Source organism: Leguminivora glycinivorella, chromosome 21 (genome assembly GCF_023078275.1).
Source record: "Leguminivora glycinivorella isolate SPB_JAAS2020 chromosome 21, LegGlyc_1.1, whole genome shotgun sequence".
NCBI classification, from domain to species: Eukaryota; Metazoa; Arthropoda; class Insecta; order Lepidoptera; family Tortricidae; genus Leguminivora; species Leguminivora glycinivorella.
The window spans coordinates 14,385,973-14,402,027 of record NC_062991.1 but is presented as its reverse complement, the minus strand read 5'-3'; the positions used below and the strand labels follow the sequence as shown (position 1 = coordinate 14,402,027).

At 38.1% G+C, this 16,055-nt stretch overlaps 2 protein-coding genes across 2 annotated transcripts; one reads left to right on the top strand and one right to left on the bottom strand.

The window, feature by feature from the left end:
* Positions 1-13,212, top strand: LOC125237474 (carbonyl reductase [NADPH] 1-like). Its single transcript, XM_048144584.1, has 3 exons — positions 1-874; positions 8,846-8,904; positions 12,867-13,212. The coding sequence occupies exons 1-3, from the start codon at positions 241-243 to the stop codon at positions 12,999-13,001; spliced, it is 828 nt and encodes a 275-aa protein (XP_048000541.1). The 5' UTR covers positions 1-240; the 3' UTR covers positions 13,002-13,212.
* Positions 3,332-6,167, bottom strand: LOC125237473 (piggyBac transposable element-derived protein 4-like). The gene is made up of 2 exons (XM_048144583.1): positions 5,990-6,167; positions 3,332-5,657 (listed from the first exon to the last, which is right to left on the bottom strand). Exons 1-2 carry the CDS (start codon positions 6,104-6,106, stop codon positions 4,074-4,076), a joined length of 1,701 nt encoding a protein of 566 aa, XP_048000540.1. The 5' UTR covers positions 6,107-6,167; the 3' UTR covers positions 3,332-4,073.
* Positions 13,213-16,055: the final 2,843 nt, after the last annotated feature.

The following is a 16,055-nucleotide window of genomic DNA, read 5'->3' as shown; positions in this document are numbered from 1 at the left end:
AATATTCTCAGGGACTTAAAGTTTGGTGGTCTTTTCGAATCATCAATATTTATTACTTAATTACTTATTGACATTTGGTGTCGCGGGATAATATTGATGGTGTAGTTCTTCTCGTTGTCTGTGCCAAGCTTTTGGCATCTGTCAAGCTAAGTCAAAAGTCAAAACACTCAAAAAGTCAAAACGTTGCTTCTTCCAAAAAGTGCGGTAGGAACTTTGCAAAACTATTTAATTAAACCAAAAATGGTTACCAAAGTTGCTGTAGTGACCGGAGCGAATAAAGGAATAGGTTTTGCGATCGTCCGAGGCCTCTGCAAGAGATTCGACGGCGTAGTTTACCTTACATCGCGCGACGAAACTCGTGGTGAAAACGCTGTGATACAACTGAGCAAAGAGGGTTTACACCCAAAATATCACCAGTTGGATATAACTAGCGTGAAAAGCGTTGAGAAGTTTCGCGATTACATAAAGAATGAGTACGGGGGGATTGATATTCTTGTGAACAACGCGGCTATCGCATTTAAAAACAACGCGAAGGAACCGGTGACTGTTCAAGCTGAACAAACTTTGTTCGTGAACTATTTCAGTCTGCTGTCTACATGCGAGATATTATTCCCTATACTGCGTAATGGGGCGCGTGTGGTGAATATTTCAAGCTCTTCTGGTCATTTGACTCAAATACCGAGTGTGGCTTTAAAGAAGAGATTTAAAGACCCTAATTTGACCGTAGAGCAGCTAGGAGAGTTGATGCAGGAGTATATAGAGGCGGCTAGGAAGGGGACTCAGCTGGCGGAGTGGGGCAACTCGTCGTATGTGGTGTCTAAGGTTGGAGTGACTGCACTGACCAAGATCCAGCAACGAATGGTCAATGATAGAGGTGAGTAATGTTTACTTATTTTTTTTTATTAAAAATGGGCTTACTCTTGGCCACAGACTAGCTAAAGGCAAAGACGTGGCCTATGAGGGAGTGAGCTCGCCTAGAAGATGCCTGTTCACTCTTGATTTGTAGGTTGCCGGGTTATATAGTTTTTATCAAGCAGATAAAATGTTTGTTGCTTACCATAAAAGATATAAAGTGCTTGTATTTTTAATCAGATAACCTATCAAAGTGTTTTGCAGGCCGTGGATAGTGTATTTAATTTCTCATTGCATTATAAGCTTAGATAAGAACTGAAATAAAATACTGATAAGTAGACGAATTCTGTATTTGTCTTAAGATTAAAATACAAACTGGTTTTGATATGTTACAGTTTGTGTTCAACATTATTATGACAATTTAAAATGGCAATAGCTAAAGTTCACTGTATTTGTGACTGAAACAAATTCAGTTAGCAATTAAGTTACAACAATTCTTAATTTTATCTAGAACATGTAACCAACCATTTGATTTTACCTTAAACAAAAATAATGTTTTTCAATGAGAGAAATTGATGACATAAAAATTAACTAACAACTATAACTTAAATCATAGTCAAAACCGGCCAATAGCGTGTCGGGCCACGCTCAGTGTAGGGTTCCGTAGTTTTCCGTATTTTTCTCAAAAACTACTAAACCTATCAAGTCTTTATAAAGTCCTACTTTTGTAATTTTTTTCATATTTTTTAAACATATGGTTCAAAAGTTAGAAGGGGGGGAACCACCTTTTTTTTGCTTTAGGAGCGATTATTTCAGAAAATATTAATATTATCAAAAAACGATTTTAGTAAACCCTTATTCATTTTTAAATACCTATCCAACAATATATCACACGTTGGGGTTGGAATGAAAAAAAAATCAGTCCCCATTTTACATGTAGGGGGGGTACCCTAACAAAACATTTTTTCCACTTTTTATTTTACCACTTTGTTGGCGTGATTGATGTACATATTGGTACCAAATTTCAGCTTTCTAGTGCTAACGGTCACTGAGATTATCCCCGGACGGACGGACAGACAGACATGGCGATACTATAAGGGTTCCTAGTTGACTACGGAACCCTAAAAAGTCCCCCTTAAGTTGTCCCCATCACACTAAGTAGTGGTTAACGGCCATGAATAATGAACCCCCATGAATGTCAGCTGCTACTTTGTTGGTGAGTGGCAGTAAATCAGCATTTTAATATAATAAAGTAATAATATCAGTTCATCAGACTTGAGTAATAACAATCTGACTGCTCTCAATTCATTAAAACAAAATAAAATATCACATTATAAATAAATTACAACTTATTATAAAGTATCTGTCGCTATGCAACTACCACACATAATAATAGAATTGCTAACATAACATCTAAGAATTTTCTACGTCTCATAATGCAATTTCAACAACAAATATAACAATATATTGATTTAAACTAACACGATCTTCACTCATATTATTAAATTAAAACGGGACTTAATCGCGTAAAACTTACGTTTTATATTTAACCCGACGTTTCGGACATGACATTACGTCCGTGGTACTGTCCGTCGTTAATTCCCTAAAGAACAGAGCACATGACCTTTGTGACCCTGAATTTTTAGAGAGTGAGATGTCACACATTCAGGAGGTTCTTAGGAAGAATGGGTACAGGGTGGATTGTCGGCAACCGAGACGAAAGCCTGCGAAGAAGCATCCGAATGTTGCAAGACGACCGGCATTTATGCCCTATGTCAAGGGAGTGACAGACAAGGTTGGTACCATACTAAAGAAGTATTCGATACAGACTGTGTACATGCCGTTGTCGAGGGTGGCGGGGCAACTAAGGTCAGCAAAGGATGTTATTCCATATCAGACGCCAGGCGTTTATAAGATTGACTGTAGCTGTGGTAGTTCTTATATTGGAGAAACCAAACGCACCATAGCGGAAAGGGTCAAAGAACATATCGCGGCGGTCAAAAAACGACAAATAAATAAGTCTGCGGTTGCCGAGCATTTGCTAGAGTCAGGACCGAACCACTGGATTGAACTGCATAATCCCAAAGTCCTTTCAACTGAACGTCTTTACTATAGCAGGAAAGTACGTGAAGCGATTGAAATCAGGAAACATCGTAATTTCAATCAAAATGAAGGGCAAGGGATTTCATCTTCGTGGAATCCAGTGATTGGCAAGTGTAAACGTGAGAAAACTTCCCGTCCCATACCATCGGATGTCGTGAGTGTTGTATGTAGGCAGAGTGGCAACCCTAGCGTAAAAGTGACTGATGACAATCAAGTGCGGGTAGTTCGAAAAACTCGTACAGCTAGAAGATGTTGATACAACTCCCAGCCAGTCTACCCGTGACCACGGACGTAATGTCATGTCCGAAACGTCGGGTTAAATATAAAACGTAAGTTTTACGCGATTAAGTCCCGTTTTAATTTAAAAATATAACAATTTCCTATTAAATAATTAAAAGTAAATCACTTGATACTTAACCATTTAACAACTATAAATATGAGTTATGATACTTATGAGTAATTACACTTTTCTTTAATGAGATATATGAGAACGAAGGGCTGAAACCGTTACCTATACCCAATATCTACATCCAAGTCAGTCTCAATCTGTTCCATATATTTAATATCGTTACGCGGTTACCACATTGTAGACCCGCATACCGATGTGCGAGCGAGACAGAGCTATGAAAGTATATATCTGTCCCGCTTGTAGCGGTGTGAGGATCCACGTCTAGAGTAAGTCCGTCTTAAACTATCTCTCCCAGCCTAGCCCATTCCTTAAATGACGTCATATAAATGGCAATAAAATTGGCGACGCAGGAAAACGTTGCCGACCAAAACTATTTGTGTCGCCAATTTTTAAATAAGTCGCACTTAAAAGCTGACAAGCTAAAGTTCTACCACTTAACTCCAACAAGGTTGGTTTTTTTTTATTAAAAACTCTTTATTAATTTTCTTGTTTTTGTCTAATAGAAATTATTTTTGGACTAAATCTAGCTTATGGATTAAATTTTACTAAGTTAGCATAACAAATCAGTCACATGCAGCCAAACCAACATACCATTATATACCATTGTCTTGAGTTAAGCGGTAAATTTAGATCTAGCTCAATTTACAAAGCATCTTTCTGAAAAAAAAATAGCGCGAGAAAAAATAAAGTAGATTATCAAAACAGCATCTTACGAAAATCCCTCTCCCTCCGTTGTATTAGGCCCCTGATGGAATATTTGAAAGCATGGACAAGCGCATAGATATACCTGGCACATAGCGCACATTAGTTTAGTATCTCTTCGCTTCTTCTGCCTCGAGCAGACTTTGCATCTTTGGTATTTGTCAGCTTTTGTCGGCATATGCTGCGCTGCCGCTGCAGGCAAAGTGTTCACAGAGTTATTGATATTCCTCTTCACAGGTCGATCTATACTTATAGTACTGCCGTTATACATTTCTATCAGCTGTCTTATAAGCCGCAGCTGGAACGTAGCATAAGATGTTCTATTATACGGATCTTTAGTCATCCGCCAGCAGTTAAAAGCGTTCAGTGAATGCATGTCAACAACATGAAACAGTAGTTTCTTATGCCAGTGCAGTGGGCACAAACTCCGGTGTGTCGACATCATAAATTCGGAGTTGTCCGCAAAATTCATGTTCATGATCTTCGAGTAGTCTATGGATGCTTTTGGTTTGTTTATGAAGTTCCCTGTGGTCTGGTCTCTTTTCTTTAAAGTTAGCATTGCGTCGTTATGAACGGTGGTTAACATGTAGGTGTAATGTCTGTGACTATGCCATTGAATTGCGGTGAGCGGTTGGCAGTACCCAACGGACACTTCATACTGCTTCAAATTCTTTATGAAGTGAGGCATTCCCGCTTTCTTTTGAGTCGTCTTTCCGCAAGCGTAAATTCCGTTCTCATACAGATATTTGAACAACCTTGGACTTGTGTATCGCTCATCAACATACAGGTGTCTATAAGTATTGTAATAATCCTTCAACAAACTGGCTATCACGGTTTCAGTTGCCCTCAATCCATTCATGATGAATTGATCTGTTTTTTCTCCGCCGAAATAAAGCGTAAAGTCATGTATTATATTCGTTTTCAAGTCCCTAAGCATGAAGAGTTTTATGCCCGTCTTCTTCATATCATGCCGAGTCATAACCCCTTTGAAGGGTACGATAGTCTCATTTACAGAGAGATTCTTAGATGGACTTGTTACGACAGTTTTGAATTTCGTTCGAGCATGATGTATTAGGATATCAATGATGTTGACATCTGTGGACATGGTCGGTTTTCGTAACAGATAGAGTAAAGTTGAGAATCTCGTGCGGTTCATAAGGGTACCAAAAATTGGAGAGTACAAGAGGTGGTCCGTCGACCAATGCTCATCCAGCCTAGTTCTTTTGTTTCTCGTCATCAGCATGCACAAAGTGAGGAAGATGTAGAATTCTGGAACTGTTAAATCGTTCCATTTCTTTAAATGCGAGCTGGATTCCTGATCATCGATGTATTCTCTGTAAGTTTGGTTGATGCTTTCGACGATTTGCAGCATAATGTCTGGGTCGAAGTAGTGTAGGAAGTAGTCTATTTCCCTCGTTCCTTCGAGCATGAGTATGGGGTCGATTTCGAAGGGGGTTTCTGTGAAGGGGACGATGTTGGGTTCGAACCTGTCGGAAGTCCACTTGAACTCGGAGTTTCTCTTGGAGAGGGGCTCCGAGACATCTTCGCTATCGGCCGTTTCGTTGTCGTTTTCTGGTTCGTCTTCGGAGCTCTGAAGAACAAATAAGTCATAGTATAATCCCTCATTCCTGTGCATAAGCCTACAAAGTTGCGGAAGCTCTTAAAAAGTTTTCAGAGACCTATTCTAAGCAAAAGTCTCAGGATGCAAAGGAACCTTTGAAACATTTGGATGTGCATAAAAAATTTGACTTTATTAAGGTTATTGATACGAAACGGGACACACTAAAGAATAATTTTAGTAAATAATAAAGTAAGTATTAATATGCAGTTCCTAGTTACCAGTTCCAAACTAAAAGTTTAAGCGAAGCTTTTGTAAAAACACTTCTACCAAAATGTTTTGAATTAAAACTAAAACATACTCACCTCACAACCAAGCATAGAATCGGACTCCGACAATTCATCCATCTCAAAATGCGACTCCGCATCCATCATCCTCAACAATTCGTCCGTAAACTTGTCGTCATCCATTATGGCCGTCATTTCGAATTTGGAACTATAAACAATTTAAATTTGGAAAAGGAATTTTAAATTTGGAATTGTGTTCTCGGTTTGACGTTCATTTGTTTTGTCGGCGATATCGATTGGGGGTTTGCGCATGAAGGGTGCGCGTCGGTGTTGCCAGTTGTGGGAAATTTTACGAAAACATGCGGAAATTGGCATAATTTATTTTGTATTTTACTTTTTTTAAGTTGATAACCATTCCTACGTATATTGGTCGAGTCACTATCATAATCGGTAACTGTCATAAGTATTATTATTTTGTTAGAAAAGTATAAATTTATTTATTAATCAAACAGGCAGTTATAACAACTGATAGTTGCCTGTATTCAACTATTCTTTCTTAAGATGACTGTGTTCTTTAAATTTGTTAAATAGTTATCTAGTCGGTTCTTAAACTGGTTGACACTCAGTGCTGAGATCACGTCTTCTGGTAATTTTTGTTCCATGTTTTGACCAGTGCTCTGTTGCTTAGAAAATGTTTGAAATTTTGTTTTATTGTTTAACGTTTAAGTATTCCTTTCAATAAGGTGATACGTCCGGCTTCAGTAGAATAATTCCTACAATTTATAAAGTTTTACGAAATTATTTTATAACTGGGTCTGACTCTACCTAGGTCTTAAAACTAGTTTCCTATGTAACGGACCTAGAAATCTAGGTCTATTACATAGGAAACCTGGCAATATTTGCCCTAAATATAGGGCGATGATTTCTGCACCCCTTTGTTGTCTATAAATAGTTTTGTTGCAATTTTCGATCGATTTATGAGGAACTGCAGGCCATTATTATTTGTAGCCTGTTCTTTGTTTTACTCCAACTGAATTCAGGCTTTCATGGAGTTTCACTAAAACGGTTTAGTTCAAATCTTCGCAGCAAAATATCTTGTACTTGTATCTTGGACTTAGTTTTTTTTTACTTACTTCACTGGCTCAGTCACATAGGATCTTGGCCACCGACACTCTTGTGACTCTTGATCGCCACTCTGTATGGCATTACACCTTTGGGGTACGCTCAGCTAGATGGCGCTAATATTAATATTTGACATTTCAACACATATCAAGCTAAGAATATGGGCCAAATTGTCAAAACTGAGGTTCAAAAGTTTTAAGCTTGTGTCGAGAGATGGCCAGCCTATGCACTGTGGTTACACATTTTACTTTGACAGTAACTCTCTATAATACTCGATCCTCTTTGATACATATATCCAAATCGTAATGTTTATTTACTTTGGAATCTTTCTTTGGAATCTTTGGATATACTTAATTTGTCTTCATGTCTCCATTTGGGCGTATCCGTTGTTGCTTACAGTCCGTACAACAATCCAAGACAATTTTAACGACTACAAACGAAATTCATCTTTGTTTGTTTCATCTCATCAGTCTCATCACAGAGGTCTCATGGCCATTGTGTCCGGTCCGTCATCAGGTCCGGACTACGTCATTATAATATTCCATTGCATTGTCACCCGATTTACAATTTACATATGCACTACTACTTAGTAGCTTTTGACCGCGGTTTCGCTTGTTTTAAATTCGAAATTGCGTAACGCTCTATACAAACTTCCACCCCCCAGTTTAGAAAAGTGGGGGGTTAGAAAGAGACAAAAAGTAGCCTATGTCACTATCCATCCCTTCAACTATCTCCACTAAAAATCACGTCAATTCGTCGCTCCGTTTTGCCGTGTAAGAGGGACAAACAAATAGACACAGACATTTTCCCATTTATAATATTAGTATGGATGGATAAAAAAACTATTGAAAATCGGTAAGCGGGTCAGGCCTCCATGATTTAACCCACATATTTAATCACTAACATAATAACCACAAAATTAAAATTTTGAAAAAACCCCCGACCGCGACCTAGTGGACCGATTTTTTTTTTTATTTTTTTTATGAAATAGGCAGCAAACGAGCAGACGAGCCGCCTGATGGAAAGCAGTCATCGCCGCCCATGGACATAAGCAACATCAGGGGAGTCACCTATGCGTTGCCGACCTTTAAGAACCCTAAATACCTGCTTCTTGAAGAACCCCATGTCATAGCGCAAGGGGAACACCTCAGAAGGTAGCTCATTCCACAACTTGCATGTTCTGGGCAAAAATGAGCGAGAGGCTCGTTTGTTCTTGGTTTGCCACGATTTTATGATTCATATATTTGTATATTTATATCATTCATATATCATATCATTTATTTTACGATTTTCATGAAACATGGCTAAGAACACTCCCGATTAACTCAGCTTTCAGACAAAAAAACTAAATCAAAATCGGTTCATCCGTTCGAGAGCTACGATGCCACAGACAGACAGACAGACATACACACAGACACGTCAAACTTATAACACCCCTTCGTTTTTGCGTCGGGGGTTAAAAATAGGGCACATATTATCAATTTAGGCACTGGTCCCACCGCGAGCTAGTAAGCTATGAGCTATCGGCTACAAAAACGAACAAAAGATAATCACTCCCGTGCAAATAAAAGAGACACCGCGATGTTTATTTTATAGTTACTCGCCCAGCGGTGAGCTATTAAAATCGTCGTCTTTTACACAGGGGTGCTTATCTTTTGTTGATGTGTCATAGCTTACTAACTCGCGGTGGGACCAGTGCCTTATACTGCAAAAACACTTCTATTGACAAAAACTTATCATACCGCGTCAAGATGTCAGAGAAAAAAAGCGAAAGGGACAAAACTTATTATATTTGTGATTATTTGTTGCCAGATATAAAGGTGAACGCCGTGCACCCTGGTTACGTGGACACAGACATGTCCTCCCACAAGGTAAGTTTGATTCAACCCTTAAACCTTAAATGCATGGTGATGTATATATGCATCATATATTTGATGGCCTGTGGCTCAATATGTAGCTATTCAAAATCACATTTATAGCTTTATAATTAAATAAAATTAAATAATATAATGATTTACTAAGGTATTTATTATTTAAGGATAAAGATGAAATGGCGGAAAAGTGTGAAAAACAGGATGGTGGCGATTTTTAGTATGTTTTCCTTTCTAATAGAAGTAAAACTTTACAAATAAAACTTACCAATATTTATATAGATACGTTTTGGCCTATTTAACTTCTAACACTGATTTAGTATTAAAATCGGTATTAAATATTTTTTTTATTATTTTTCCCAGAGTCAGAAAACCGTTGTCTATCACATGTATTAATATCTCGTTAAAAGAAAAATTCATGCATTTAAGGGTTAAAAAATTTGCTTCTGATCTGGTGCCGCAGCCGAATGGCATTTCTGCCACGCGAAACGAAAACGAAACGCTGCGAAAGGTAGTCTGGCTCTATAGCGCCAATACGCAAGAGTGATAGAGATAGATATCTACTGGCGTTTCGTTTCGCCAGCGTTTGTGCCATTCGACTACGTACCCTAGTTGTGGATGATACTGGGAAAGACGATATGTGTGTGTATACGTAGTTACGTACTTAACCATTTATTAGATATTTCTCTAGGGAGACTAGTGCTAAACCACAGTATAAAGAGTACTATCGTACAGTATGGCCACTTCCGCTCCCCGCCGAAAGTGCCACCCCCTCTCGGTTACCGCCTGTAAAAACGCGAACAGTCGACCTGTCATATTTCACTCATGCAAGCATGGTACAGTCAAGTGTAAAAATATGGGTGCGTACAACTTATCAAAAATATGTCCCATAGCACTTTATGTCGGCGGAATAAGGTCTCGGTACATATTTTTGAGCGGATAAAATCGATACGTATTTTTGCACTTGACTGTACGCGTTCACCTACACGAGCTTAGACTGTGTGCTAGGAACGCGCCTCTTTCATATATTTTATCACCAGTGTCCGAGATGTGGCTAAACACTCAGCGCCAAGCGCCCTATTTTCATACACATTAATTGTATTCCCAAATGGGGTAGGCACAGCACATTAAATTGCTCAAGTTCTCTGTTCCACAGGTTCCACTCTTAGCAATGCTCGGGTTGAAAGAAATTGAAATTATGATATTGCAGTGAGGGTAAATATTCGTAGCCCGTCACTCGCTACCCCATTTTCAATAAAAAAGCCCCCAAATAAAGATTGAAAAAAAAAAAAAGAACCCGACTGGCGCCGGTTCTTTGCCGTAAATGAGTTTTAAAAAATGTCAATAATTGTGTCTGGCCTTCACATTTAGCCTGTTTAAACAATTATCATAGCTGGGCACCGTTAATCAAATAGTTAACTTCGATAATCGTTAATCCGTTACTTAAAAAGTTAACTTCGTTAATCGTTAAAGCGATACATTTCGGTAGATTTAACGGAAGTTAAAGTTAATCGATAATCCGTTAACACGTCATAAAAATAGGACTCCACTGTAGGTATTATGTATTTCTATTTACTAAGTATGCACCAAAAACCATTGCACCAAACCTGTGACGCCAATCAGTAAAAAACCGAAATGTAATAATTACGGTCTCTTCGGGGTTTTACCGCCGTTGGTTGCCTAATTCCTAGGTTTTATTTCGGGTTGGTAATTATTGGGTCATTCATGCGGTCGCGATCGTGGTGCGTCGGTTCTTCAGATTGAGATGACAACTCGATGCAGCACAATACAGCATACTGGTAAAGTAATCTAAGGCCCGTGTCAGACTCTAACTCGATGCGTCGGTTGCGCGATTTGTCTGTCATGCCTGATGATTGCACTCTATTCCCAGGTTAGTGATCGATCTAGCACGCCTAATAAGATTTAGAAGATCTCGAATAAGTGATCCAAATTTAGTCGTCAATTGGTCTTTTGACTGTTTATAACCGACGCATCTGTTTTTACCGATAAAACCTAGGTTTTGCCGTACTACGGGGCTTTTACAGTAGCAGTAAGAACGTGGTTTTCGCGGCTCAGCGAGTCGCTTGGGGTGCTGGATTAACGATTAACGGACTCGATGAAATTTAACGGAAGTTAACGAATCCGTTAACATTTTTTAAAGTTAACTTAAAAGTTAATCCGTTAATCGAAATGTTAACTTCGTTAATTAACGATTAACGGATTAACGCGTTAATGCCCAGCTATGACAATTATTAATGTTTATTAACAGTTCAATTTCGTCTATAGCCTGTACAGATAAAATCAAGTATCTAGGAGTGATGATTGATGAAACCCTCTCTTTTAAAAATCATATTGAAGTACTGTGTAATAGAGTTAGGAAATTAATTTATGTATTCAAGAAACTTCGTTCTATCAGTGATCACAACTTAATCAAGCAAGTTTACTTTGCCCTGTGTCAATCGATATTAACATATTGCATTTCATCTTGGGGTGGCACAGCTAAAACCACTCTATTAAACTTAGAAAGAGCCCAGCGAGCGGTGCTAAAAGTAGCTACTTCCCGACCTTTTTTATACCCTACAGATCTTCTTTATCAATCATGTCAAGTACTAACTGTTCGTCAATTGTTTATTTTAAGCGCAACATTAAAGCAGCATGGCCGAATATCCTTCAACACAGATTATAATAACAAAAGGCGGAAAGATATCGTTTGTATTCAAACCGTACATAGAAAACACGTTTTCTCATCTAGATTTTTCGTCTTTCTGGGGCCATTTCTGTACAACAGGTTAAATGCAAAATTAGACTTATATCCACTTAGCTATGTTTGTTGTAAAAGTGCTCTACGACGAGGCCTGCAAAATATGACGTACGATGATACAGAAAAGTTACTTATGGTTGTAAAATAATTACCTATTGAATATACAATGAATATATATGTAATGTAATAGTTCGGAATCTACGAAAATAAGTCTTGTGTTTATTTTCTTAAAAGTTTTATTTTAGTGAATAATTAAAAATAAATCACTAATTTAGTCCTTCCTCTGCCTGAAACACAGGAACTATCCTAGCTCAGGCATTTGTATAAAACATCTCTTATATGTATAACAATTCTTAGCCTTTAAGAACAATCACTGTACAATTATGTTTTTATTAATAAATTATTTGTATTTGTTTGTATTTGTAATTTGTTACCAAAGTTAAGGCCAGACGTATTTCTCCTTATGACACAAAGGTTTACTCAAATGTTGAATGGAAGAGATCCCATTAAGGGATAAGTCCGCTTACATTGTATATTACCATAAATTAAATATAACAAGATCATACCATCCCATACATTAAAATGCGACCGCCTACGAACGCGCTTACACTCCACCACACATAGATGGCGCCACAAAAAAATACCTTGTTGCCACCGATTATTTGTAGATTGGCATTAAGTGTCAATTCCGAGCCGTAAATCTATGTCAAAAGTAACAATTAACGCCATCTACAAGTATAATCAAAAGCTACAAGACATTTTTTTTGTGGCGCCATCTATGTGTGGTGGAGTGTAAGCGCGATCTTAGGCGGTCGCATTTTAATGTATGGGATGGTATGATCTTGTTATATTTAATTTATGATATTACTGACTCTAGTATGCCTGTGTGGTGACGGGTTAAGAATTTCACCACCCCCTTTCTTCCCGTGGGTGTCGTAGAAGGCGACTGTGGGATAACCTATATCCCAAATTGTGGCGTAGGCGAGAGGCTGGCAACCTGTCACTGTAATGTCACAGTTTCATTTTCTTTCAACCCCTTACTTGCCAAGAGTGGCACTGAAGCTTTAGTAGTTTCATGTGCTTTGCCTACCCCTTTATGGGATACAGGCGTGATTGTATGTATGTATGTATTACTGACTGTATAACCGAGTCTCTTTAATTTGTGTCCTTTATTGACCTTGACAACTTTTTTCTATTTAAGGGCCCGCTGACGATCGACGAAGGAGCTTCAGCCCCACTCTTCTTAGCCCTGGACGCCGGTGATTCTGTGCGTGGCCAGTACGTGTGGTACAATAGCAAGGTTGTCTCCTGGGACGGGGAGAAACCTGAAGGTTAACCTCCCATATCTTCCAACATTCCCCAAGTTTTTGGCTGCAGGTTTAGCACATGATTGCCGCGAGATAGACTACCCTTCCTTATATCATTAATACAGTTAGAAGGAGACGTGTCATCTATCTCGCGGCAATCATGTGCTAGGCCTACTGGTTTAAGGGCCATTAACGTATTACGTAATAACTTCGTTGTTAATGTTGTCAGTAACTAAATTATATGCATAGCTGGGCACCGTTAATCAAATAGTTAACTTCGATAATCGTTAATCCGTTACTTAAAAAGTTAACTTCGTTAATCGTTAAAGCGATACATTTCGGTAGATTTAACGGAAGTTAAAGTTAATCGATAATCCGTTAACACGTCATAAAAATAGGACTCCATTGTAGGTATTATGTATTTCTATTTACTAAGTATGCACCAAAAACCATTGCACCAAACCTGTGACGCCAATCAGTAAAAAACCGAAATGTAATAATTACGGTCTCTTCGGGGTTTTACCGCCGTTGGTTGCCTAATTCCTAGGTTTTATTTCGGGTTGGTAATTATTGGGTCATTCATGCGGTCGCGATCGTGGTGCGTCGGTTCTTCAGATTGAGATGACAACTCGATGCAGCACAATACAGCATACTGGTAAAGTAATCTAAGGCCCGTGTCAGACTCTAACTCGATGCGTCGGTTGCGCGATTTGTCTGTCATGCCTGATGATTGCACTCTATTCCCAGGTTAGTGATCGATCTAGCACGCCTAATAAGATTTAGAAGATCTCGAATAAGTGATCCAAATTTAGTCGTCAATTGGTCTTTTGACTGTTTATAACCGACGCATCTGTTTTTACCGATAAAACCTAGGTTTTGCCGTACTACGGGGCTTTTACAGTAGCAGTAAGAACGTGGTTTTCGCGGCTCAGCGAGTCGCTTGGGGTGCTGGATTAACGATTAACGGACTCGATGAAATTTAACGAATCCGTTAACATTTTTTAAAGTTAACTTAAAAGTTAATCCGTTAATCGAAATGTTAACTTCGTTAATTAACGATTAACGGATTAACGCGTTAATGCCCAGCTATGATTATATGACACGTTTGTTAAAAGTAAAAAAAAGCAAAATAGAATTACAAATTATGAACAAAAATGTCTTATAATAATAGGTGTAGGAATACTAGTATTTTTCAAATTTAGCACGTTGTAGTTCAAAATTCGATGATCCTTCTAAAAGGACGTACAATAGCAAGGTTGTCTCAGTTTATTAACTGGGTTTGGTTGGGGGCTGTTCAAGTATTAATTACTAGGTTGTAGATTACCTAAATACACGATTCTGTTCTACATAAAGAGGGATAATATAATTAAAAAAACACAACTGCAGTTTTAAAGCGAACTGAAAAGATGAAAACAGTCGTGTTCTATTGCAACGGGAACCATAATTGTTTTAAACTTAAAAGCAATAAAGCAAAAATGCTACGGTCGTGTTTTAGTTTATCGCTACCCGTTTCCACTTTCCTCTTTTCAGCACTTGTATCGTAATGTGGTATTTAACACATTGCCTGCTAAGCACCCCTCTACTTTTGTTGTTGAAGTAAACGACTCATATTTATTTATTATTGAACTTGGTCCTCATTTCACATTTAGGTTTTTTTAATGGGATAAAAATGACATGTAAAAATAAATTCAATAAATTTATTGATTGTACAAAATTGCACCACTAAGATACCAGTCGTTATGAAATATGACAACTTACAAATATGAAAACCCCCGACAGTTCCATTTTAAACTTGGATATTACAAAAACGGCTAAACCCCTAATCGGGCATTTTCGCGAGAAGAATCACAAAAAATATTTTTTTAAGGTAGGTATGTTTATGTTTTTCCTACTCGGAATCACGAGCCCTTTCGCCCTATTTTAGAAAAAAAAAATTAAATCTTTTTTCGCGAAAATACCCAATCTCTCTACCAAATAAAAAAAACGTATACAAAATCGGTTTACCCGTTAACACCTTTTTAAACACCCCTTTTTGCGTAGCGTAAAATAGCAAAATATGAAAATACAGCGTGGCAAGAAAAGTAAACTTAAAAAGCGGCAACACCGTCGTCACAGTATAATAAAGAGTACTATCGTACAGTATGGCCACTCCCGCTCCCCGCTGAAAGTGCCGCCCACCCCCTCTCGGTTACCTCACAGTTACCGCCTGTCAAACACAAACAGTCGACCTGTCATATCTCACTCATACAAGCGTACGCGTTCACCTACACGAGCTTAGACTGTGTGCTAGGCACGCGTCTCTTTCAATATATTTGATCGCCAGTGTCCGAGGCGTGCCGTCGTCTTGCTTACTTTTATTATTTTTATTGTACAATGTTGCCACTTTTTAAATTTATTTTTCTGTCAGACTTGTCAGAGTGAGAAATATTACTCAAGAAATCTGAAGGTCTACTATCTACATTCATATTATTATGAGGTAGGTTGATGCTATTTAAGCTACTGAAATACAAAGAATTCTTACAGAAAGGTCGAAGAACTTAAATCCCTCGGGCGAGGAGAAACCGTGGCGTATGAGAGGTCCATTTATAGGCATCGACACCATTTCATTTCAAGAATACCTCTAACCTTAGGTACCTTATGCTGTGTATAGGTAATAGGTATTCATACATTAGTTTCATGTTAATTTTACATATGTATGCATACTGTACATAACAATTGTGATTAGGGGACAAATCTCGACTGGAGGGCAATTAATTGTAACTGATAATTTTTTTCCATTATTACACTATGATGTTGAGTTCTACATGTATCCACTGAACACGCTTAACATATACATATACATATATCCGGTGGACACTATATATAATAATGTAAACATTGTAAAACGTGGAAAATAGGACCAGTTACATTTGCCACCCAGCCGACTTTTGCCCCGCTGTACCTTATAGTTTTTAATGTCATTGTGTCATGTTCAAGATTCTTTTGTCCTGTAGTTTTACTTAGCCCTCCAAATAATAATTAACTATTTTACCTAGAACTTACAAAGATAGTTTTGTATTAGACAAATTACTCAATTTCTTCCC

Excerpts from the sequence above, each read along its gene's own strand:
- LOC125237474 (XM_048144584.1), top strand. The coding sequence starts at position 241 with ATGGTTACCAAAGTTGCTGTAGTGACCGGAGCGAATAAAGGAATAGGT. Across the intron at positions 875-8,845 it reads ACGAATGGTCAATGATAGAG|ATATAAAGGTGAACGCCGTG; the intron begins GTGAGTAATGTT and ends ATTTGTTGCCAG. Across the intron at positions 8,905-12,866 it reads CAGACATGTCCTCCCACAAG|GGCCCGCTGACGATCGACGA; the intron begins GTAAGTTTGATT and ends TTTCTATTTAAG.
- LOC125237473 (XM_048144583.1), bottom strand. The coding sequence starts at position 6,106 with ATGACGGCCATAATGGATGACGACAAGTTTACGGACGAATTGTTGAGG. Across the intron at positions 5,658-5,989 it reads ATTCTATGCTTGGTTGTGAG|AGCTCCGAAGACGAACCAGA; the intron begins GTGAGTATGTTT and ends TTTGTTCTTCAG.